General features: G+C 40.4%; 1 protein-coding gene across 1 annotated transcript in view; it reads left to right on the top strand.

Moving 5' to 3' along the window:
* Window positions 1-10,122: 10,122 nt before the first annotated feature.
* CEP162 (centrosomal protein 162) overlaps window positions 10,123-18,944 on the top strand; it is an 83,000-nt gene continuing 74,178 nt past the window's right edge. The window contains exons 1-3 of the mRNA XM_054722421.1: window positions 10,123-10,142; window positions 10,742-10,814; window positions 15,491-15,605. Of these exons, the coding sequence (XP_054578396.1) occupies window positions 10,758-10,814; window positions 15,491-15,605 (172 nt within the window). The 5' untranslated portion in view covers window positions 10,123-10,142; window positions 10,742-10,757. The remainder of the gene's footprint in view (window positions 10,143-10,741; window positions 10,815-15,490; window positions 15,606-18,944) is intronic.

Below are 18,944 nucleotides of genomic sequence, written 5' to 3'. Positions count from 1 at the left end.
GGTTTCTTAAAATACAAAGCTCTCACATTAGGAACTGCCCATGGAATAGGCCTAAACATGGGAAATGCAATCCTTTTAACAATAACTTCTCAGACAATGAAAGGCTTTATTGCTTTTTTCTGATTATAAATGTATTTGTAAATTGAAATGAAAGAGAACTTTAATTTTACCCCTAATTTATTTCAGAGTAGATGAACAGCTTAAATGTATTTCTTGTTATGAGAGGAAGGAAAGGGAACTGCCGAAGAAAGTTACTTTAAGTTACATTAACTTAGGAGAAAAATGTGGTAAAAATAGCAAGGCTTCTTCATGCTCCTCAAAGACGTTAGGACAGGTACCTTATCCCAACGGTCATCGGCAGTGGTCATCCTCATTCTGATGACTCTGAGGAACCCTATTCTGGAACAATAAGCAACCACTGAAGATGTTTTATTTGTTGTGAGCCCTTTGGAATGAAAACACAAAGTGAAAGAATTTTCTCAGTGATGCAGTATTTATCCAGATTAAAGAAAGCAACTTACTCATCCACTGACTAGGCCCTGGAAGGGTAGAGGGATGAGTCTGAGCAATGGCTGAGCTGATAGAGGAGATTCTACAACTCTCACACCTCTCATTGTACTACCCCTAGCTGTGCTTCTCATTGCTATCATTAAAATTAGAGAAATCATGGCTCACCACATTCCTATTGTAATTGTAATTAGCTCTGCCTAGAAATAATGTGCTTATCTGTGCTCAGACCAAAGGGTAATCTGTCAATGCACAGAGGAGGGCTAGCAGGTTGGGTGAGGGGTTAGAGGGTGGTGAGCATTACTCCCATACATATGACAACCATTTAGGAAGTATTAACACTAAGAAAAGTGTTATAATTGCCGAAACCGGTTAGGCTCAGTGGATAGAGCGTCGGCCTGCGGACTGAAGGGTCCCGGGTTAGATTCTGGTCAAGGGCATGTACCTTGGTTGCGGGCACATCCCCAGTGGGGGGTGTGCAGGAGGCAGCTGATCGAAGTTTCTCTCTCATCGATGTTTCTGGCTCTCTATCTCTCTCCCTTCCTCTCTGTAAAAAATCAATAAAATATATTTAAAAAAGAAAAGTGTTATAACTTAAACCATTAGATAATAAAATGGGACCAAGGGAAAATGAACACCTACTTTGTGCAAAACATTGATATAATATAAATATTAATAACACAACAAATCCTCAAAGAGTTTATGATATGGTAAGAGAAAAGAAGGAAAGAACAAGCATTCAATCAATTAATATTTTAAAACAAAAATAAGATAACTTTTCTACTAGAGATATAGGCAAAGAACTATCTTGTCCAATTGAAGTATCAGGAAGGTACTGAAGGCTTGGGTGTGAGCATGAAATAAATCTGAATTTGACATGCACTTTTCTCAAAGATAAACGGATTCCATTAATAAGGCAGTGGTGCTAGAGAACTAATGCTACTCTCAATATCCTTGATTATTGAATGTGGAATAATGCAGATGGTGGATTACTCAGGATTTTTCTTCCTTTGTCTTTCACCATGAGAACCAGTTCATTGCTCATTAAAACCTCCTGCAGAGGTCAAACAAGTGAGGGGATGGAGATGAAATTCATTTTGGAACTTGTTAGAAGCGTTGGTGAAAGGTTTGGTGGAATTGTAGAAAGAGCCTCTTTATATTTTCTTTTTCTTTCAAAGAAAGCTTGTTTTCCATCAATGAGATTTATATGGTGACTAGAAAATGCTTTGACTTTCTAAATAAAATTTAAAAAGCTCTTCAAAGAAGGACTTCAAGAAAAATAAAATATTTTCCCATTTCATATCAAATATTAATTTATATTTTTCCTTTTAAAATTGATTATATAACCAAAAACAAACAAAAAATGAGTACAATATTTAACTAACAAAGAACACATCAGTGTCCTATTTGCACAGGTAGCAGGTCTGTTTTCATGTCTAAATGCCATGTTTTCCTATTAAAATTGATGAACCCTAAATTTACTAATTTACTAAGCAGGTGTGAGCAACTAAAAGTCTAAAATTAATTTCTGAAAAACCCAAATAATGACTTTAGAAGAACTATTAGTAGCAAGAAAGGAGCATGATTACGATAATAAAGCCTGTAGTGAAGCTCCAGAATCGGACCCGTGCTCATCGGCCCCCAGCCAACACCACATATGGTCATTGCATGTAAAGAGAGGGATTTCAGAGAGGAGCAGGCTGCACACATGACCAGTATGGAGGCTTCCAGAACTTGCAGAGCCACTGGAAGATTAGAGAGTAAACCCATTAAGATAGAACTGACTCCAAAAAGAGGATAGAAGTGAGGGGAGAAACAATTGTATGGATATTAGTGGAGATTAAGGTTTGGCTGTTTAAATAGCCCACAAGAATGGATACCTCTACTCAGCTACAGGGTGTGTTTTTATTGTTTTTAAAGCTTTTTGGTAGCTGGATGCCTCTGGAGCGCAAAGGAGACAAATAAAAAAATGTCTTTTTATACACAAGATTGGAAAAATGGAACAAATACTAATGATAATAATTGGTATCAAATTGTTTAACCACATACACTATATGACAAGCTTCACAAATAACAACACAATAGTTAACACCTATTGAGCACTATGATGTACAAGTCCCCATTCAAAATTTTTACATGTTTTAACTCATTCATTTCTTGGAACACTATGGAGTAGATGCTATTGTTGTACCTACTGAATCAATAGGAATTTGGAATGCATGGTGTCCCATTCTAACCTAAACTTGCTGTATAAGTCAACTATAGTTTCTCTCCGGCAGCCCTCATCCTGCAGGGCTTCCTTTGCCCACTGGTGGCTCCGTGGCTAGCCAGACCCAGAGCTGTAGAGAGGCCCCACAGGTGACTGGACTCCAGCTTCAGTGGAAAGGATTTTGATTGTCCAACGTCAACTATGTACCACAGTATTTGCTAAATCCCCATTGTATTTTTAAATTGTGGTAAAATACATATAACATAAAATGTACCATCTTAACCATTTAAGTATATAGTTGAATACTGTTAAGTTCATTCACATTGTTGTACAAGCAATCTGCAAACTCTTTTCAAGTCTTGTAACACTGAAACTATATCCATTTAGGAACCCACAGATTCACATTTTATTTTCTATCTCTATGAATTTGACTATTCTAGATACCTTATATATTGGGAATCACATAGTATTTGTCTTTTTGTGACTCACTTATTTCATGTAGTACAGAATTTTTGAAAACATAAAAAACTATGCTAATGCAAAAATATTAACAATCAGTTTTATAAGGAGGTTTTATATTATGATTACTAAAAAGGGCAATGACAACTAATAACTTGTGTGTTTTAAAACCCAAATGCAAATTATTTTAACTTCTTAGTTTTTTGCATTTTTAATAATTTACCTAAAGCAAAAAAGTTTTAAATCAATATATGCTACCTATAACAATCAAAATATGTATCAATAGTAGATATTTCTATTGAAATGTATTACTATCATTATGATATTTGACACATTTTTCATTGTCAGTTTTTCAGATGCAAAGTTTATGAGACACACTTTATTATGCTTTATGAAGTATATGCTATGTTCACTAAGAAATGTATTCCTAGACACTTTTAAGTTTAATTTTATTTATTTCCTTTCTTTATTTTTGCCAATTATAGACCTCACAAACCCAGCAGAAATTAAACATTACATATTTCCAAGACAAGTAGTCATTGGTACTTTGCATTTTAAATTTTATTCTTAATCTAAAATTTGAGAGCACCAAAGTCAAATACTAGCCTGATGTTTTTGTAACCCAACAGGTAATTTTATTCTTAAAAATTATTTTTATTTCATTACAAATGACATTAAGTAGACTATGATTTTTCTTTTTCAAAACACCTTCTCAGAAAGTGACAGTTTGAATTTCAAACTTCATTTTTAACAAAGCTCAAATTTTCTGTTCTACATTGTCCTTTCATGACCTCTGATGGTGAAAGTGTAAACTGACATTACAAATACCAACAGAACTAATGCCTCAAGTTACATTGACCTCTTATTGAAGAACCTTTCCCTTATTTTTATATTTATTTACCATGAGAAAGTAATAGTACCAATTTGTCAACAATATTGAAAAATTGTTGGGCAATTTCATTCCACTTTACAGCACAAAAAAGCCCTTTTACTCACAACCTGCAACTCTTTAAATATGTGTGTGCACTTTATATAGCAAAATGAACATTTTAATTAGATAGCAACATACTACTGTGATTACTAGCTCTCAAATGTAAATTGAATAAAAATAAAGTTTGACAAAGTTGAAACAATTATTTTAATTTTAAAAATCATCACTCTTCCTAAATCTCTGTACATATGAATAATGGAGCATAATTGTATATTAAGACCTGATTATGTGTGTTTATTATTTCAACTTAGCTAATGAGATTCTGTCTCAGCCTGGGTTCCTCCACAAAAGGCTTCCCCACAGGTAATTTAACTGGGAATATGACCCCAGAGAACAGAGGAGTAAAAACAGGGAAGAAAAAAAAGCTGAAAATAAGGATGCATTATCAAAATGACCATGGCTATGGCCAACTTGTGCTGGATGCCATAGGTCTTCTGAGAAGCCTTAATGAAATCCATGAAATAGAAAGGAGAAGACATTTTGATGGTCTTCCATCCCCTGTGGTTGAAGGTGGCCCCTTGGACTTTGACTACTGCATAATCACTTGTAGGTTGCACATGTGTGGCAATTCAATGGGCATTTCACATTTCTATGTCAGAAAAGTTGCAGGGAAGGAATCAAGAAGCTCAACACCTTGGCCAGCGGTGAGGCACTCTCCAGCTGCACTTGCAAGAAGCTGGTCAAAATCTATCAAAACCGGCTGCAGAAACAGTAACTTCAGTAAGATGTGGATGAGCAGATTTAAAGTGATGCACAAGTAGTATCTGATACCGCAGAACCTTTGCACCTCTCAGATTCGTCCTTTCTCTTCATTAACTCCAGTCTGTCACCAAGTCTCCTTCAAGGTGCTAGCCAGCCACAACCTCTGCAAGTGGGTTTATGGATTAGCTGCAGCCCCTGCTACTGCAGCTGGTCCCAAAGCCTTATTGATAGTCACATCTTTCTCCTCCACTGTCCACTCTGAATTCCTCTCAGCCTTGGCCAGCATCTCAGCTGGTCTAAGATTGCTTGCCTAAGAGTTATCCAGACCTACTTTCCTGAGGTTTCATCATTATCATCTGGCACAAAATAACAGGAGATGCACCAATCAAGTTCCTGAACATTCTTCCTGCCTCTATTATATAGCAGCTACCCAGGCCCTTTATGTTAATACGGGTAGGTTAATCTTGCAAATATATTATTCCCCTTTGCTCTATGTCCCAGGAATGAGGAGTCCGAAGTGATCAGGTGACAGTCATGCTCCGTGGAACTCTTTTACTTTGTCTTCTGGTGGAAGTGTTCTCCTTCCTGGGACCCGTGAACTCTAATCCATCAAAGCTTAAAGTTTCAGGAACAGGAAGCATAAACTTTGAAAATGGGTTACTAGGAGTAATGGTGAAAGTGACTGGTTGCATTTATACCCCTTGTTTCCTGTAGGGACATAGCACCATATGTCAGCAATTGATACAGCACATACAGCTCATCTTTTCTCTAATTCAGAACTTTAGCTGAGCCTTCCAACAGGTCATCTCCTTCTTGGTGACGAGATATACTGTAATCCCAGTGGATCCTCTGGTCATGCACCCATTCTTACACCACCTTTGTGGTAAATTAATCCCTTGAGCAAAAGTAATGTGTGGGGGATGCCATGCGAATGGATAAGGCCTTCTGTAAGCCCTCAGTTAGTGGTGTTGGTGGAGACTCTGTTGACAGGGAATGCAAATTCATTGCCATACTAGGTTTTACTAGTAATTTCAGTACGGATGAATTGTTACCATCTCCAGGGTGGAAGGGCCACAGACCCATTGTACCTTCTGTGCAACACTCTCGAGCTAGAACTTTAAATTTTACCTGGCCTCCATTTGCCCCTACTCTAACCGGAAAACCATGATGTCATTTCAGGTCCCCTGAATTTCACACCCTTCATCCAACAGTCCTTGAAAAGTCTAAGTATCATTTTTCCCAATTTTCACCTGGCCTCCATATGCCCCCATTGTAACTAGAGGACCATGGTGGCTCTTCTGGTCCTCTGGCAGTAGTGTTAATTCATACCCCTTATCCAAAGTCCCCCAAAATGCTAACTATTCTTTTTTAATGTAGTGTTACTCTGGTAAATGGCCATAGGGCCCTTTGTGGAAGGATAGGGAGAATGTTTATAATCATTCTTGTGATGGATAGGATCTTTCCTCAAGGGCACTCAGCCTCCCTTTCAACCAATGAGATCTGGGTCTGTGAAGTTATATAAATCTACAAATTGGGTAAAGGACCTGGATTTTCCATTGGGATAGCTGATGATAGGATTCTGCTCTCCAGACCTCTTTGTCTGTTACACACACAAACAAGTAATCACCCAGTCAGCTGTTCATTTGTCTCATCTCTAAAAACACTATGATTAGCCTTTGCCATGGATTCCTGCAGATCAAGGCAACCTGATTGCTACTACAGACTTCTGCCTGTGTCAGTAATTACACCATTTTGCCTCTGATCAAGTATTGTTACATGGGTTCTGCCCATTCAGAAATCCTCTAATCCAGTGGTCGGCAAACCGTGGCTCGCGAGCCACATGCGGCTCTTTGGCCCCTTGAGTGTTCTAAGGCCACTTCTTCAAAATAGACTCGCCCAGGCCGAAAACCTGACTTCTGCGCATGGGCCACGAAGTTTCAATCGCACTGTACGTGCGCACCAGCACGTGGTATTTTGTGGAAGAGCCACACTCAAGGGGCCAAAGAGCCGCATGTGGCTCGCGAGCCGTGGTTTGCCGACCACTGCTCTAATCCCACTGATATCAGGGAGACTGGTTCCATAGCAGCATCTCCTCTTAATAACTCTGACCTGTGGAGGACAGGCATCATCAAATTTGTTAAAAAATGTTGATGTCCCTCTCATCAGTGAGTTCCTCCTTGCCTTCCTGAAGGGAATGTGCTAGGTTCCAGATATCACATAACAAATTCAGCCTGACATGAGCCTTTGGACGTCATCCTTTATGTTAAGCCAAAGCAATTTCAGCATCTCTACCTCATTTTCCTATGGGCCATCATCACATCCAGCCTTCAAGGAAACATCCCAGCAACATATTAGGACCAACTCCATGTGTTCTTATTAGGATATTGAACACCAAGTCATGAGTGAGTATTCCCATGTCATAAATTCCCTATGCAGCCAGCCTTGTTTTATTCCTCCTACTAGTTCAACCCCTACATGATTTTCCCTGGTTCCTTTTAGTATCTAATGTGGGACCTGCAATTACTGTAAATCATTTCCTCCTGAAGTAAGGATATTTCCCTGCTCAGGTGTCTGAGATCTGATCCCAGGTACTGGCATACAGATGATGATTTGTGGCATCCTGTATCATTTTGTGAGTTATGTTCTTCATATGAGGGCTCCAAATCTTTGCAGGGTCTCAAGGCAATAGGAGGGTGCTCTCGTTTAGCAAGGAGAATTAGACTGCTTCTAGCAATGTGGGGAGTTCAGAGAAATCTGAGTTTCCCACTCATCTATTCAAATGCCTGTATTCCAGGTTTCAGGATGACATTGTTTTCTACCAGAGCCTGAACTCAGTACACCCAAAGAGGCTGTGCCTGCAGTCTCCTTTGTAGCTATGTTGTCCTGATAATTTGATCCTGGGCCTGATTTTCAACACAGACTCTCCTGCAGGTGCAGGAAATGATGATCTCCTATAATAGTGAGTGTGAGTCAACCCTTCACCTTCCACCTGTATCTCTGCCCAACCAACCTCATATAAGAATCTGAGTAGCTGCATGTCACTGGCTATCACCACCTCATATCCCATTACCAGTGGGGTCTTCATTGCCATTTGACTGGTGGGTTATCCAGTTCCCAAATGCCATTCTAATTATCTGCTTTGCAGGGCTAATCCTGATACTGGCTATCTTTCCCACAGTACCCCTGAAAGCAGAATGTGAGACACAGAGCTGCATGAGAGTGATTTATTCGAGAATGTGTTGCAAGTAGCAGAAGTGATTAACTGGAGAATGGCATCGAGAAGGATGAAAAGGCAATACAAGAATGTACTATCAAATGGGCCATTGCTGTGAACTGGTTCTGATCACATAGGACATTCTGGGAAATCTTATGAAATGTGTATCAATACTGTCCATCCTGGAGTTGAAGGGGAGAATCATTTATTCACCAGTTCCTTTGATCAATGGTGGGCCCACAAAGGTTAAGACCCCACACTTCCAAGTTTAAGTGTTGAGTGCTGAATGGATTCCCTCAAGGATCAGAGAAGCCTCGGGGATCAGAAAGTAAGAGGTCTCCGTTGCAGGCTCAGGGCCAGCCCACAGTCGAGTTACACCTGAGTGAAGCTAGTCGAAGCCTGAGTGTAAACGGTCCTAAGCAGCTGCGGCTGGAATCAAAGATGAGGCCGAGGAGATCTGCATAATATAAATTAATGTGAAAGAGGCCTGATTTGCAAGAGGCTTACTAGTAGGGATGGGTGGGAAAGCAACCTGGTGGGCCATAGAATTGATACCTGTCATCATCTTGTATCCACACCGAACAAAATATAAAGGGAATTGAAATGATTTGTAGATTGTGAGGATTGAGTGAAATAATGCAGGTGTAGCTCCTATCAACTTAACTGTGCAATAAACAGCAGCTTTAAAAAAAAATCTGTATTATTCAAATCTTGATCATAGGACACAGCTCTTGGCAGGTATACATTTGTATCACAATAAACACATGATGAATTAAAAATTCAGGCTGAAGATGCTGAGGTCTGTAACCTGTGTCTGCCAGCAGCAACCCTTTGTCGATTTTACTTTCACTACCATAAATGCTGTCCTCTGAAACTCCAAATTGTTGGTTTGGGGGTTTATTTTTAGAGAAATAGCAAAAAAAAAAAAAAATCCAAAGAAATAATTATAGATGCCGCTATAGAAAGGGGAAATGGAGGTGTAGCAGGTTGGTGTGTTAGGGTGTATTTTAAATGTCTTGCCCACTAGATGGTGGAACAGAGTCCCTATCCTGACAACACAATTCTTTCTCACAGGTTTGAGTCTCTCTTACAACGCCACACAGGACTTTGCACGTAAAAGAAACCCAATCAATTAAATGTTTTCAAAACTTTTGCTTGTTAAGCAGCGAGCTGAAACGACAAAGGTGGGAAAGGTTAGAAAGAGATGAGAAGCAAGGAAATACAAGGACTAGGGGAGCTAAACTACGTTTCCCAGAAGCCCACGGGTTGGACCTACAACACCCATCATGCCTGTGTTCCCGCTCTCATAACCGGTCGGTGCTTCCACGTTTGCGAGAGCGCAAGGGAGACGCGGGGTCTCTACCGTCGGGCAGCGACGGCTCTTACCGCTTCAGGATCCTAAGCCGAGGCTATGCCCGCCTTCACTCTTTGAGGCAAAAACATGCTAACCGCCGTCCCGTCGGACCCACGAGCCACGTGACGAGCCCGGGTCATGTGACTCCGAGCCGGGCGGCTTACGTCTGTTACCGTGACAACTGCTGGGCCCCCAGCCGACTTCCCAGCGAAGCGCGGAATTCGGAGGCGAAGGTGGGTGAGGCGCGGACACTGCTTCCCGGGGGCCGAGAGTGTCCTCAGAGCTTTTTCGTCTTGGGTCCCTCCCCACCTCCGCCCGGACTCCAGCTGCAAGCGCGCCTTTGCCTTCCCGCCGCCACCGGAACCCGCGCTTCCTGGAGCCGGGACCCCTGCCGAGTGGGGACCCAGAGGGTGGGATCCGCCTCTGACCAGGAATTTGAGGCCAAGACCGTAACCGCACGCACCTGGAACGGTCGAGAGACGCAGATGAGGGTGAGGAGGTGCTCTTCCGCCGGCTGGGCTGCGTGGTGTGGGGCTCTGCGCGCACCCTCCCCTCTGCCCGCCTCTGAGAGAGGAAGCTGCCGAGCGCGGCGCCCCTGAAGGTTGAGTTCCTAAGGGGTGCTGGGAGAGCTTTATGCTGCAAGTCACTATTGCATCGTATTTGTTGACTTTCCCTCGCGACAAAAGAAACAACTTGATTCTGATTGGTGTGTATATTCCATTAATTTTATTTTAGGTAGATTTTGAGTCTTAATCAGTTCCATTTGATTCCATTTGTGTGTATGTATTTGGAAACATCCCCAGGTCTGGAAAAGTCTGTTTTGCAAAGCTATTGATACGGATTGAGTGATAAGTCAGCCCAAATTGTCCTGTGCTTTGACAAAAAGAAACGGTTTTTTGGATTTGCTAATTTTTAAAGGATTCCTTGAGAGGACCTGGTTTGTTTAAAGGATGTTAAATGTTAACACGCGCGCGCACATACACACTTGCATAGAGTTATGAAATATTGTGGAGGCCTTGAACAATAGGATGTTAACAATAAAAATGTATTTCTGGACTCTTAAGTAAAAGGCAGACTGTGATAGCTGCTTTTCCAAATCAGTTTTATGAATAAATTAGGAATCTCTTGCCCAACTTACTGGTCCATAAGTGTGCATATATATATATATACTAAAATCATAAAAAATGTCTGAGGTTTAAGTTGTTGTTTTCATGATGTGATATAAATTTCCTCAAAAGATGTTTATTATTTCTTGTTATTTAGTGTTCCAGTGTTGTAAATACTTTGGAATGTTTATCTTGGCAGGTGAAATTTATTGATTATGGCTCACTATTCCAAAGAAGAACTGGATGAAGAGTTTGAACAGTTCATGAAAGAGGTAAGTGTATATTTTTAAAAGGTGTATTATAAATTTGTCTCGTAAGAAATTCATCCTTCAGTTTTCTCTTTCACCTCTAAGATCCAGTCCATCATCAAGCTTTGTGGACTCTGTCTCCAGATTATACCTATCATCCTTCTCTTTCCTTCCTTTTCACTGCCACTATCCTAGTTCAGGATACCAACAGCTCAGCTGGGCTGCTACAGCAGTTCTCAAGTACTGTCCCAGCATTCCTTCACCAATCTGCAGCCTGCATGATGTGTTATATAAATCAGAGTCTGTTGGCCTTCTATCATTTATATATATAAAAGCCTAAGCAACTGAAGGATCGAAGGACTGGTCACCATGACGTGCCCTGACTCCCAAGGGGCAGACGCTCAATGAAGGAGCTGCACCCTGGTGGTCACTGTGCTCCCACAGCCAACCTCCCGCGGTACCTCCCTCCGGCCAGCCGGCTCCAATCGGCCCTTATTGCCAGCCAGGCCAAGGGACCTCACCCGTGCACGAATTCGTGCACCAGGCCTCTAGTCTATACTAATAAAAGGGTAATATGCTAATTAGACCAGACATCTTCCGGACGTCCTTCTGGACGTCCTTCCGGACAAAGCCACCGTGGTGGGGGCCGAGGCAGAGGCGGTTCGGGGCAATCAGGCAGGCAGGCAGGCAGGTGAGTGGTTAGTAGCCAACGGTCCCGGATTATGAGAGGGATGTCTGACTGCCGGACATCCCCCGAGTGGTCCCAGATTGGAGAAAGTGCAGGCCAGGCTGAGAGACCCCCTCACCCCCGCCCCAGTGCATGAATTTCATGCACCGCGCCTCTAGTAGATAATAAAAATCCAAACTCATTTCCAGGGTTTACAAAGCCCTGGATGATTTTGCTCATGCCTATCTCACTGACTTTATACCAATTTTATTATCCACTTATGTTACAGTGGCCTTTTCCCCTCTAGACATGTCAAGCTCAATTCATAGTAGGAGCTTTGCACTGGCTGTTCCCTCTGCCAATAATGTTGTTCCCCTATTCTTCACCGGGCTGGCGAAAATCTCATCTTAAATATCACTACCTCAGAAAAGGTTTTTTCTGTTCATCCAGTAAAAAAGAAACCACCAAGTCACTTAGTATACCATGTATTTATACTATACAAAAGTATAATACTCTATAAGTATTATTTTACTTGTATAGGTCTGTTTTCTGTTTCCCATCATAAGAATGTTTAATCTGACAAGTTGTAGCATATATCAATGTCTCATTCTTCTTTATAGTGTAATAATATTTTATTGTATGGATTTACCACGTGTTTACCCACTTATTAGTTTATAGACATTTGAGTTCTTTCCACTTTTTGGCAATTATGAATAATTATGGTATGAACAGTCATGCACATGTTTTTGAGTGGATGTACATTTTCATTTCTCTTGTGTATATACCTAGTAGTAGAAATGCTGGGTCATATGGTAAAACTCTGTTTAACCTTTTGGGGAACTGCCAGACTGTTTTCTAAGTGGCTGTGCCATTTTCTATTCCCAGCAGCAGAGTATTAGTGTATTAGGGTTCCACTTTCTTCATATCCTTGCAGCACTGTTAATTACTTGGGGACCAATTTTTTTCTTTCTTTTTTTTGTTTTGTTGTTGTTGTCGTCATCGTTTTTGTTAATCCTCACCTGAGGATATTTTTCCCATTGATTTTTGGAGAAAGTGGAAGGGAGGGGGAGAGACATAGAGAGAGAAACATTGCCGAAACCGGTTTGGCTCAGTGGATAGAGCGTTGGCCTGCGGACTGAAAGGTCCCAGGTTCGATTCCGGTCAAGGGCATGTACCTTGGTTGCGGGCACATCCCCGGTGGGGGATGTGCAAGAGGCAGCTGATCGATGTTTCTCTGTCATCGATGTTTCTAACTCTCTGTCCCTCTCTCTTCCTCTCTGTAATAAAATCAATAAAATATAAAAAAAAAAAAAAAAAGAGAGAGAGAGAAACATTGATGTGAGAGGGGGACACATCGATTGGTTGCCTTCCACACGCACCCAATGGGGGCTGGGGATCGAGCCTACAACCAAGGTACATGCCCTTGACCGGAATCGAACCTGGGACTCTTCAGTCCATGGGCCGACGCTTTAACCACTGAGCCAAATCAACTAGAGTTTTGTTTCTGTTTTAAATATGTTTTTATTGATTTGAGAGAGAGAGAGAGAGAGAGAGAGAGAGAGAGAGAGAGAGAGAGAGAGATAAATTGGGGATCAAGCCTGCGACCCAGGCATGTGCCCTGACCGGGAATCGAACCAGCGACCTTTTGGTGCATGGGATAAGCTCCAACCAACTGAGTCATACCAGCCAGGGCTGTTTTGTTTTTAATTATTGTAATCTGGAAAGCAGTGCAATATTGTCAAAAGTGGGAATACCTATTATGTATTAGACAATAGGGTGGGCATTCTGCTTTTTTTTTTTTTCTGAGTTTTGCCACAACCATACAAGGTCAGTGCTATTATGACTATTTTTAACAGGTGAATAAAGTAAAAAGAGGTGTAATATTCCCTAAGCCCATGGTCGGCAAACTGTGGCTCGCGAGCCACATGTGGCTCTTTGGCCCCTTGAGTGTGGTTCTTCCACAAAATACCACGGCCTGGGCGAGTCTATTTTGAAGAAGTGGCGTTAGAAGAAGTTTTAAGTTTAAAAAATTTGGCTCTCAAAAGAAATTTCAATCATTGTACTGTTGATATTTGGCTCTGTTGACTAATGAGTTTGCCAACCACTGCCCTAAGCAATAGAGCTAGCATATTTTGAAGTTGAAGTCTCAACTCAGATCTGTCAGGCCCCAAAACCTATCTATATACTCCTTCCACACACTTATGTGGCCATGAAGATTAGAAGGAATAGACTGAGTCTGAGACAGATTCTCAGAATTTGATAAACAGTAAAATGTAGGGAGGAGCGAGAAATGAGATATTTTGAGGTGATAGTGAAGTTTAGAGACTCGAGTGGAAGGTGGTGCAACTAAAATTCAGGTGGGATAAGTAATATATGTTCTTCCCTCCTCTCTTCTTCCTGCCTGGTTGTCAGGGAAGACAACTAGTTATTTTTGAACATTTAAAAATTGACAGTCTTACAAATCATTGAGCTAGAGTTGCTTGGTTGGCAGGTGGAAATGTGTCTTGTCATCTTGGAAGTTTAAAAGGTCACTCTGGTAGCAATGGCCTAGTTGGGAGACTAAACAGTGTAGTAGAAGGTGGAACGGTTTTAGTCAGAGATCTCAGTTTGAAACCCAACTCTGTAACACCAGCAGTAGCAGCTTGGGTAAGTTGTTTAACCTCTTTAAGCTGTTTCCCTGTCTGTGAATCTCTCCTAGATTACTTCAGGATTAAGATAACTTGAGAATAGATCCTGACATAGAACAGGTATAGGATCAGTGTTAGTTCCATCTTTGGGAAGAGTGTGTAGAATGAGAATAAAAAGAACCAAGAGCAGAGTCCTGGGGAAGTCTAGTGTTAAAGAAACGGACATTGCCAAGAGCTATTAAAATAGGTGGGTGAGGAAGGTTACTGAGCTTTTCCCACCAAACCACCAAGTTTTCCACAGAACTTGGAGGATGTGAATGCTGTGAAGTCAAAGGTAGAGAGTTTCAAGAAGTTTCAGAGTTGGTCACCGGTATCAAGTTCCATGTCATGATCAGGGAAGGTGGTTGACAGTGGTCCTTTATTGATGGTAGTTAGGAGGTCTTTGGTACCTGGAGGAGAGCTGTTTTGGATGAGAACCAGGTTTTAAGGATTGTTTGGTTTGGTTTAGTTCAGTTTTGTTTGTTTTTAAAATAGAGTAGACCAGAGTGTTCATTCTTCCAGTCCACAATTGTGCCTGGGGATGTAGTGATGAGCAGGTTTATAATCTGAAGGTAGGGTGGAGAGGAGGGATTAAGATACAGAGATAAAATGGGATAACCAAGGAAGTAAGAACTTGGAGAGGTGGGAAGTGACCCCTCTGCAGGTTCTCCATAAAGTGGAAGAAAGTTTCTCTTCTGAGAGAGAAAAGCAGTGTTTTAACAGGTGAGTTTAGTGATGGAGTGAGGGGGAAAGGGGTGGGTTTTGATTGAAGGTCTTTTATTTCCTCAGTGAGGAGAGAGGCCAAGTTATTGGCCAAGAGTAAGGGGGCTAGGTTGGGGTTAGAGTAGGGAGTTTAGGATTGTAGTAAAATTTGCATCTGAAGAGTTGAAAAGGACAAATAAGTATTTATTAAATCCTATCAATTACTGTGACAAAATGCTAAGTTCTCTGGTAAACACCTAAAACTCAGCTCTCCCTGTCTTAGAATTCTGTGTTCTAGAGTGGTGCTAGGTAATTTTGCTCAATCATTATTTATTCTTAGACTCTCAAAAATGTCTAAAAGAGGATTGTATTTTTCTTTTTTCTTTTCCTGATTTCCTTGATCAAATTTTCTTTATTTCTTTGTTGTTATTGTTCTCCCTAGTTAGTTTACTTGTTTAATTCTGTGTATGAAATTGGTGTTCAGAGATTTGTGCTTGATTTTTAAGTTATTTTGGTCGTATATGTTTAGAAATATGAATTCATACATTAATGCTGAGAATATTGCTTATGTATATAATAGTTTAACTGTGAGAGAAGGAAGAAACATTTTAGTGATGAATCTGGAATTCTCAAATTTAAAATTTAGTAGCTTATATCTGATTCAGCTTTCAGATGATTCTTTTGAAAATTCAAACAAAACAGCTAGACAACCTAAAAGAGAAGTGAAAAAGAAAGATGCTCTGCCATGGTGGATTACAGAAGGTGATTTTGAAGATGGTGGTAAATATTGCTGATTTTTCATCTCACATTATTTGACCACAAGGGGTCAGTCAAGACTTTTAATTCTGGATTTTGTTACTGTACTATAAATATATAAAGAAAATAATTTGAATTGATTTTCTTCACTTTATTATATACAGTATTAAATAATTGAGAGTCTATGTTTCTGCATTATTAGGTTATTTTACATTGAGATCATTTGTATTTACTCAAATTAAGATGAAGAATAATATCAGTATGTTTATATATAATTATATTTAATGGTAAATTGATTTAAGGTGATTTAATAAAATATCCTGACAACATATTAATGTCATTGCAGGGGCAGAATTTAACAAATCTATAGATTTTGGTATCACAGTTTCTTATAACAGTAGTAAAATAAATAATTTATCGCAGAACTATTCCTCATTGCATTGTTACAAATAGAAAATTACTCTCCGGAGCAGCAGTTGCCAACCTTTCTGACCTCACTGACCACCAGTTGGCGACCACTGCTCCAAAGGTTTCCTTAAACCAGCGGTCGCCAACCTTTCGGACCTCACGGACCACCAGTGGTCCGCGGACCGCCCGTTGGTGACCGCTGCTCTGGAGTGTTTTCTTCAGTGTACTATATATGGTGATCGTTGTATCTCTAAGGAACTGAGACCACCATGAAATACCTGTGTCCACACTGCTTGTGGATTTACGCACCGTTTTATAAACCGATAAGATTTAGTATCTCTTCTCTAGGGGGAAAATTTACCCATGGCTTTTGTTTTCTCCCCCAAAACAGCCCGAATGCCCTCATGTGACAGTTAAGGCTCTACATAATCTGACTGGAACCCTCCTTTCTAGCCTCATGTGCTCCCCCCATACTCGGTTATTCTTTCTCTCCTTTAAGCACCACAGGCTCCATGCCTGTGTGCTTAGCTCATGCTTTCTTGCTGCTAGAATGCCTTTCCTCTCATCCTTCTTGTCCAGTAAAGTTTGGTATTACCTCTTTTGCAATCCTTCCCTAACTCTTCTAATTGCCTTACCAACACAATTATTTTCTTCTTTGTTTCAGTGTCAAAACACCATAATAGCATTTATGCATTGTGGTAATACTTGTAACCTACTGCTGAGGTTGGCAGCTTTGTGAGGTTAGGAAACACTTCCTTGTATCTCCTGACCCTCAATAGTAAATAATGAATGTGTTCAACAAATGAATGTAAGAGTGAATTTGGTAGTCATTTATCTGTTCTTAATAATGTAAATAAGGAATTGATTAATTGAAAAATTCAGTGCATTTTTTTCATAAATCCCCAAACTATACAACAGTGTTAAAGTTTGCATGTGAAGAATTCATTTTTAGAATCTTTCCCTTCGTTGTAAAGAATATAATATGATGAAGTGCTATTGGAATTGTTGACAAAGATTTGAGAGTTAATTAGCATTAAAGTATCTTTTCTAGAAAATAATTAGAGATGTAATGATGTGTAAATTTACTTCAAAGGGAAAGAATAGGTCTTAGGCGAACACTTGAAGGTGGTCTGACTAAAGGTATTATTAATTTTTAAAAGGATTTATCAATCAGTGGTGTATTTGACGAGTAAAGGATGCAAGGAAGGAAACTTAAGAAATAAATTTTGTCCAACTGGTGTGGCTCAGTGGTTGAGCATTGACCCTTGAACCAGGAGGTCAAGGTTCAATTCTGGTCAGGGCACATGCCCAGGTTTTAGGCTCGATCCCCAGTAGGGGGCATGCAGGAGGCAGCCAATCAATATTTCTCGTCATTGATCTTTCTAACCCTCTCTCCCTCTTCCTTCCTCTTTCTGAAATAAAGAAAATCATATTTAATAAATAAATACATAAATAGAAACAAACTTTGACATTGTCCTGTTACACACAAGGGAGAGAGTTTCTCCACCCAAGGGCATAATCTGATCCCTTGTTCAGTCACAAACTGTTACAGAGTTTATGTTATGTTCTGAGTACTAGGTGACTCTTAGTACTGGATGGTTCCTCTCATCCAGGTATAGAAGCTTCTGAGGGAGATGTCAACACCTTCTTGAGGAGAGGAACCCATTACCCACCCTAGATAGATGCCATTAAACATCAACATTGAGAACTCCAGCCTTATAATTTTGCTTTCTCTTTCAGTTACCGTAAGGACAGAGTGTTCTGCCTAAAGCAGTGGTTCTCAACCTTTCTAATGCCGCGACCCTTTAATACAGTTCCTCATGTTGTTGTGACCCCAACCATAACATTATTTTCGTTGCTACTTCATAATTGTAATTTTGCTACTGTTATGAATCGTAATGTAAATATCTGTGTTTTCCGATGGTCTTCGGCGACCCACGGGTTGAGAACTGCTGCTGTAGAGCCTAAGACCATCGGAAAACACAGATATTTACATTACGATTCATAACAGTAGCAAAATTACAGTTATGAAGTAGCAACGAAAATAATGTTATGGTTGGGGGTCACCACAACATGAGGAACTGTATTAAAGGGTCGCGGCATTAGAAAGGTTGAGAACCACTGGCCTGGAGGGTAAAACCGTCTAATCCTCCTGCTGGGTGTCCTCTTCATTACAAATAACTCAGTTGAACCTTGGTTTGGTTATAGTAGTCTCTCGTGAGCTCGGTTAGCATGGGTCACATCCCTGCGTCCAGCATTGGAACCAGGGTGAAACCCAGACAGATAGCACCACAGCACCCAGCCTTGGCATGCACTTTCTCTTTTGACATGTCTCTTGATTGTCTCTTGATTTTCTGCAGCTGTGGAAATTATTTGAGCTATAAAACCATTATGCACACCTAAAGCCATAAAATAAATAGATTCTGAACCCTTTTCAAGAGGACACTAATTAGAAAATTGCATTCAAAATTTGTGACTTCTTAAGGCTTCCTGTGAAGCAAAAGTTATATTTTTCTAATCTTAATACGTATTTCTGTCATGTAATATAATCTTTTACTTTCTCTATATATCAGTGTTTTACAATAAATGTGTACTATTAGGATAAAGAAATTTTGATATTACATAACTTTATCATTGTTTTCTATTGCTTTTGGAATAAAGAGAAAATCTTACTCCTAGCCTGTGAGGATGAGAATGGTCTAGCCATCAGCTCCTGCTCTGTGCTTATTTCTACCCTGACTTACCCTCACTCTCTACACCCACCTTCACTGGCTTTTTTGCATCCTCATATGTGGCCGTTTCCTCACATTGTTGACCCTTTGTTCCTCTTCCCTCTGCCTGGAATTGTCTCCCTTTTCCATTTCAGCTGGTTATTTACTACTCTTCCTTCACATAGGGCAGACACTATTCTTTAAAATAGCATGGTACACTGTATAAAAGTGCTGCGTTCTTTTC

The sequence above is a fragment of the Eptesicus fuscus genome, chromosome 10 (genome assembly GCF_027574615.1).
Source record: "Eptesicus fuscus isolate TK198812 chromosome 10, DD_ASM_mEF_20220401, whole genome shotgun sequence".
Classification (NCBI taxonomy): Eukaryota; Metazoa; Chordata; class Mammalia; order Chiroptera; family Vespertilionidae; genus Eptesicus; species Eptesicus fuscus.
The sequence above is the reverse complement of the archived record's forward strand: the minus strand, read 5'-3'. Positions and strand labels throughout refer to the sequence as shown.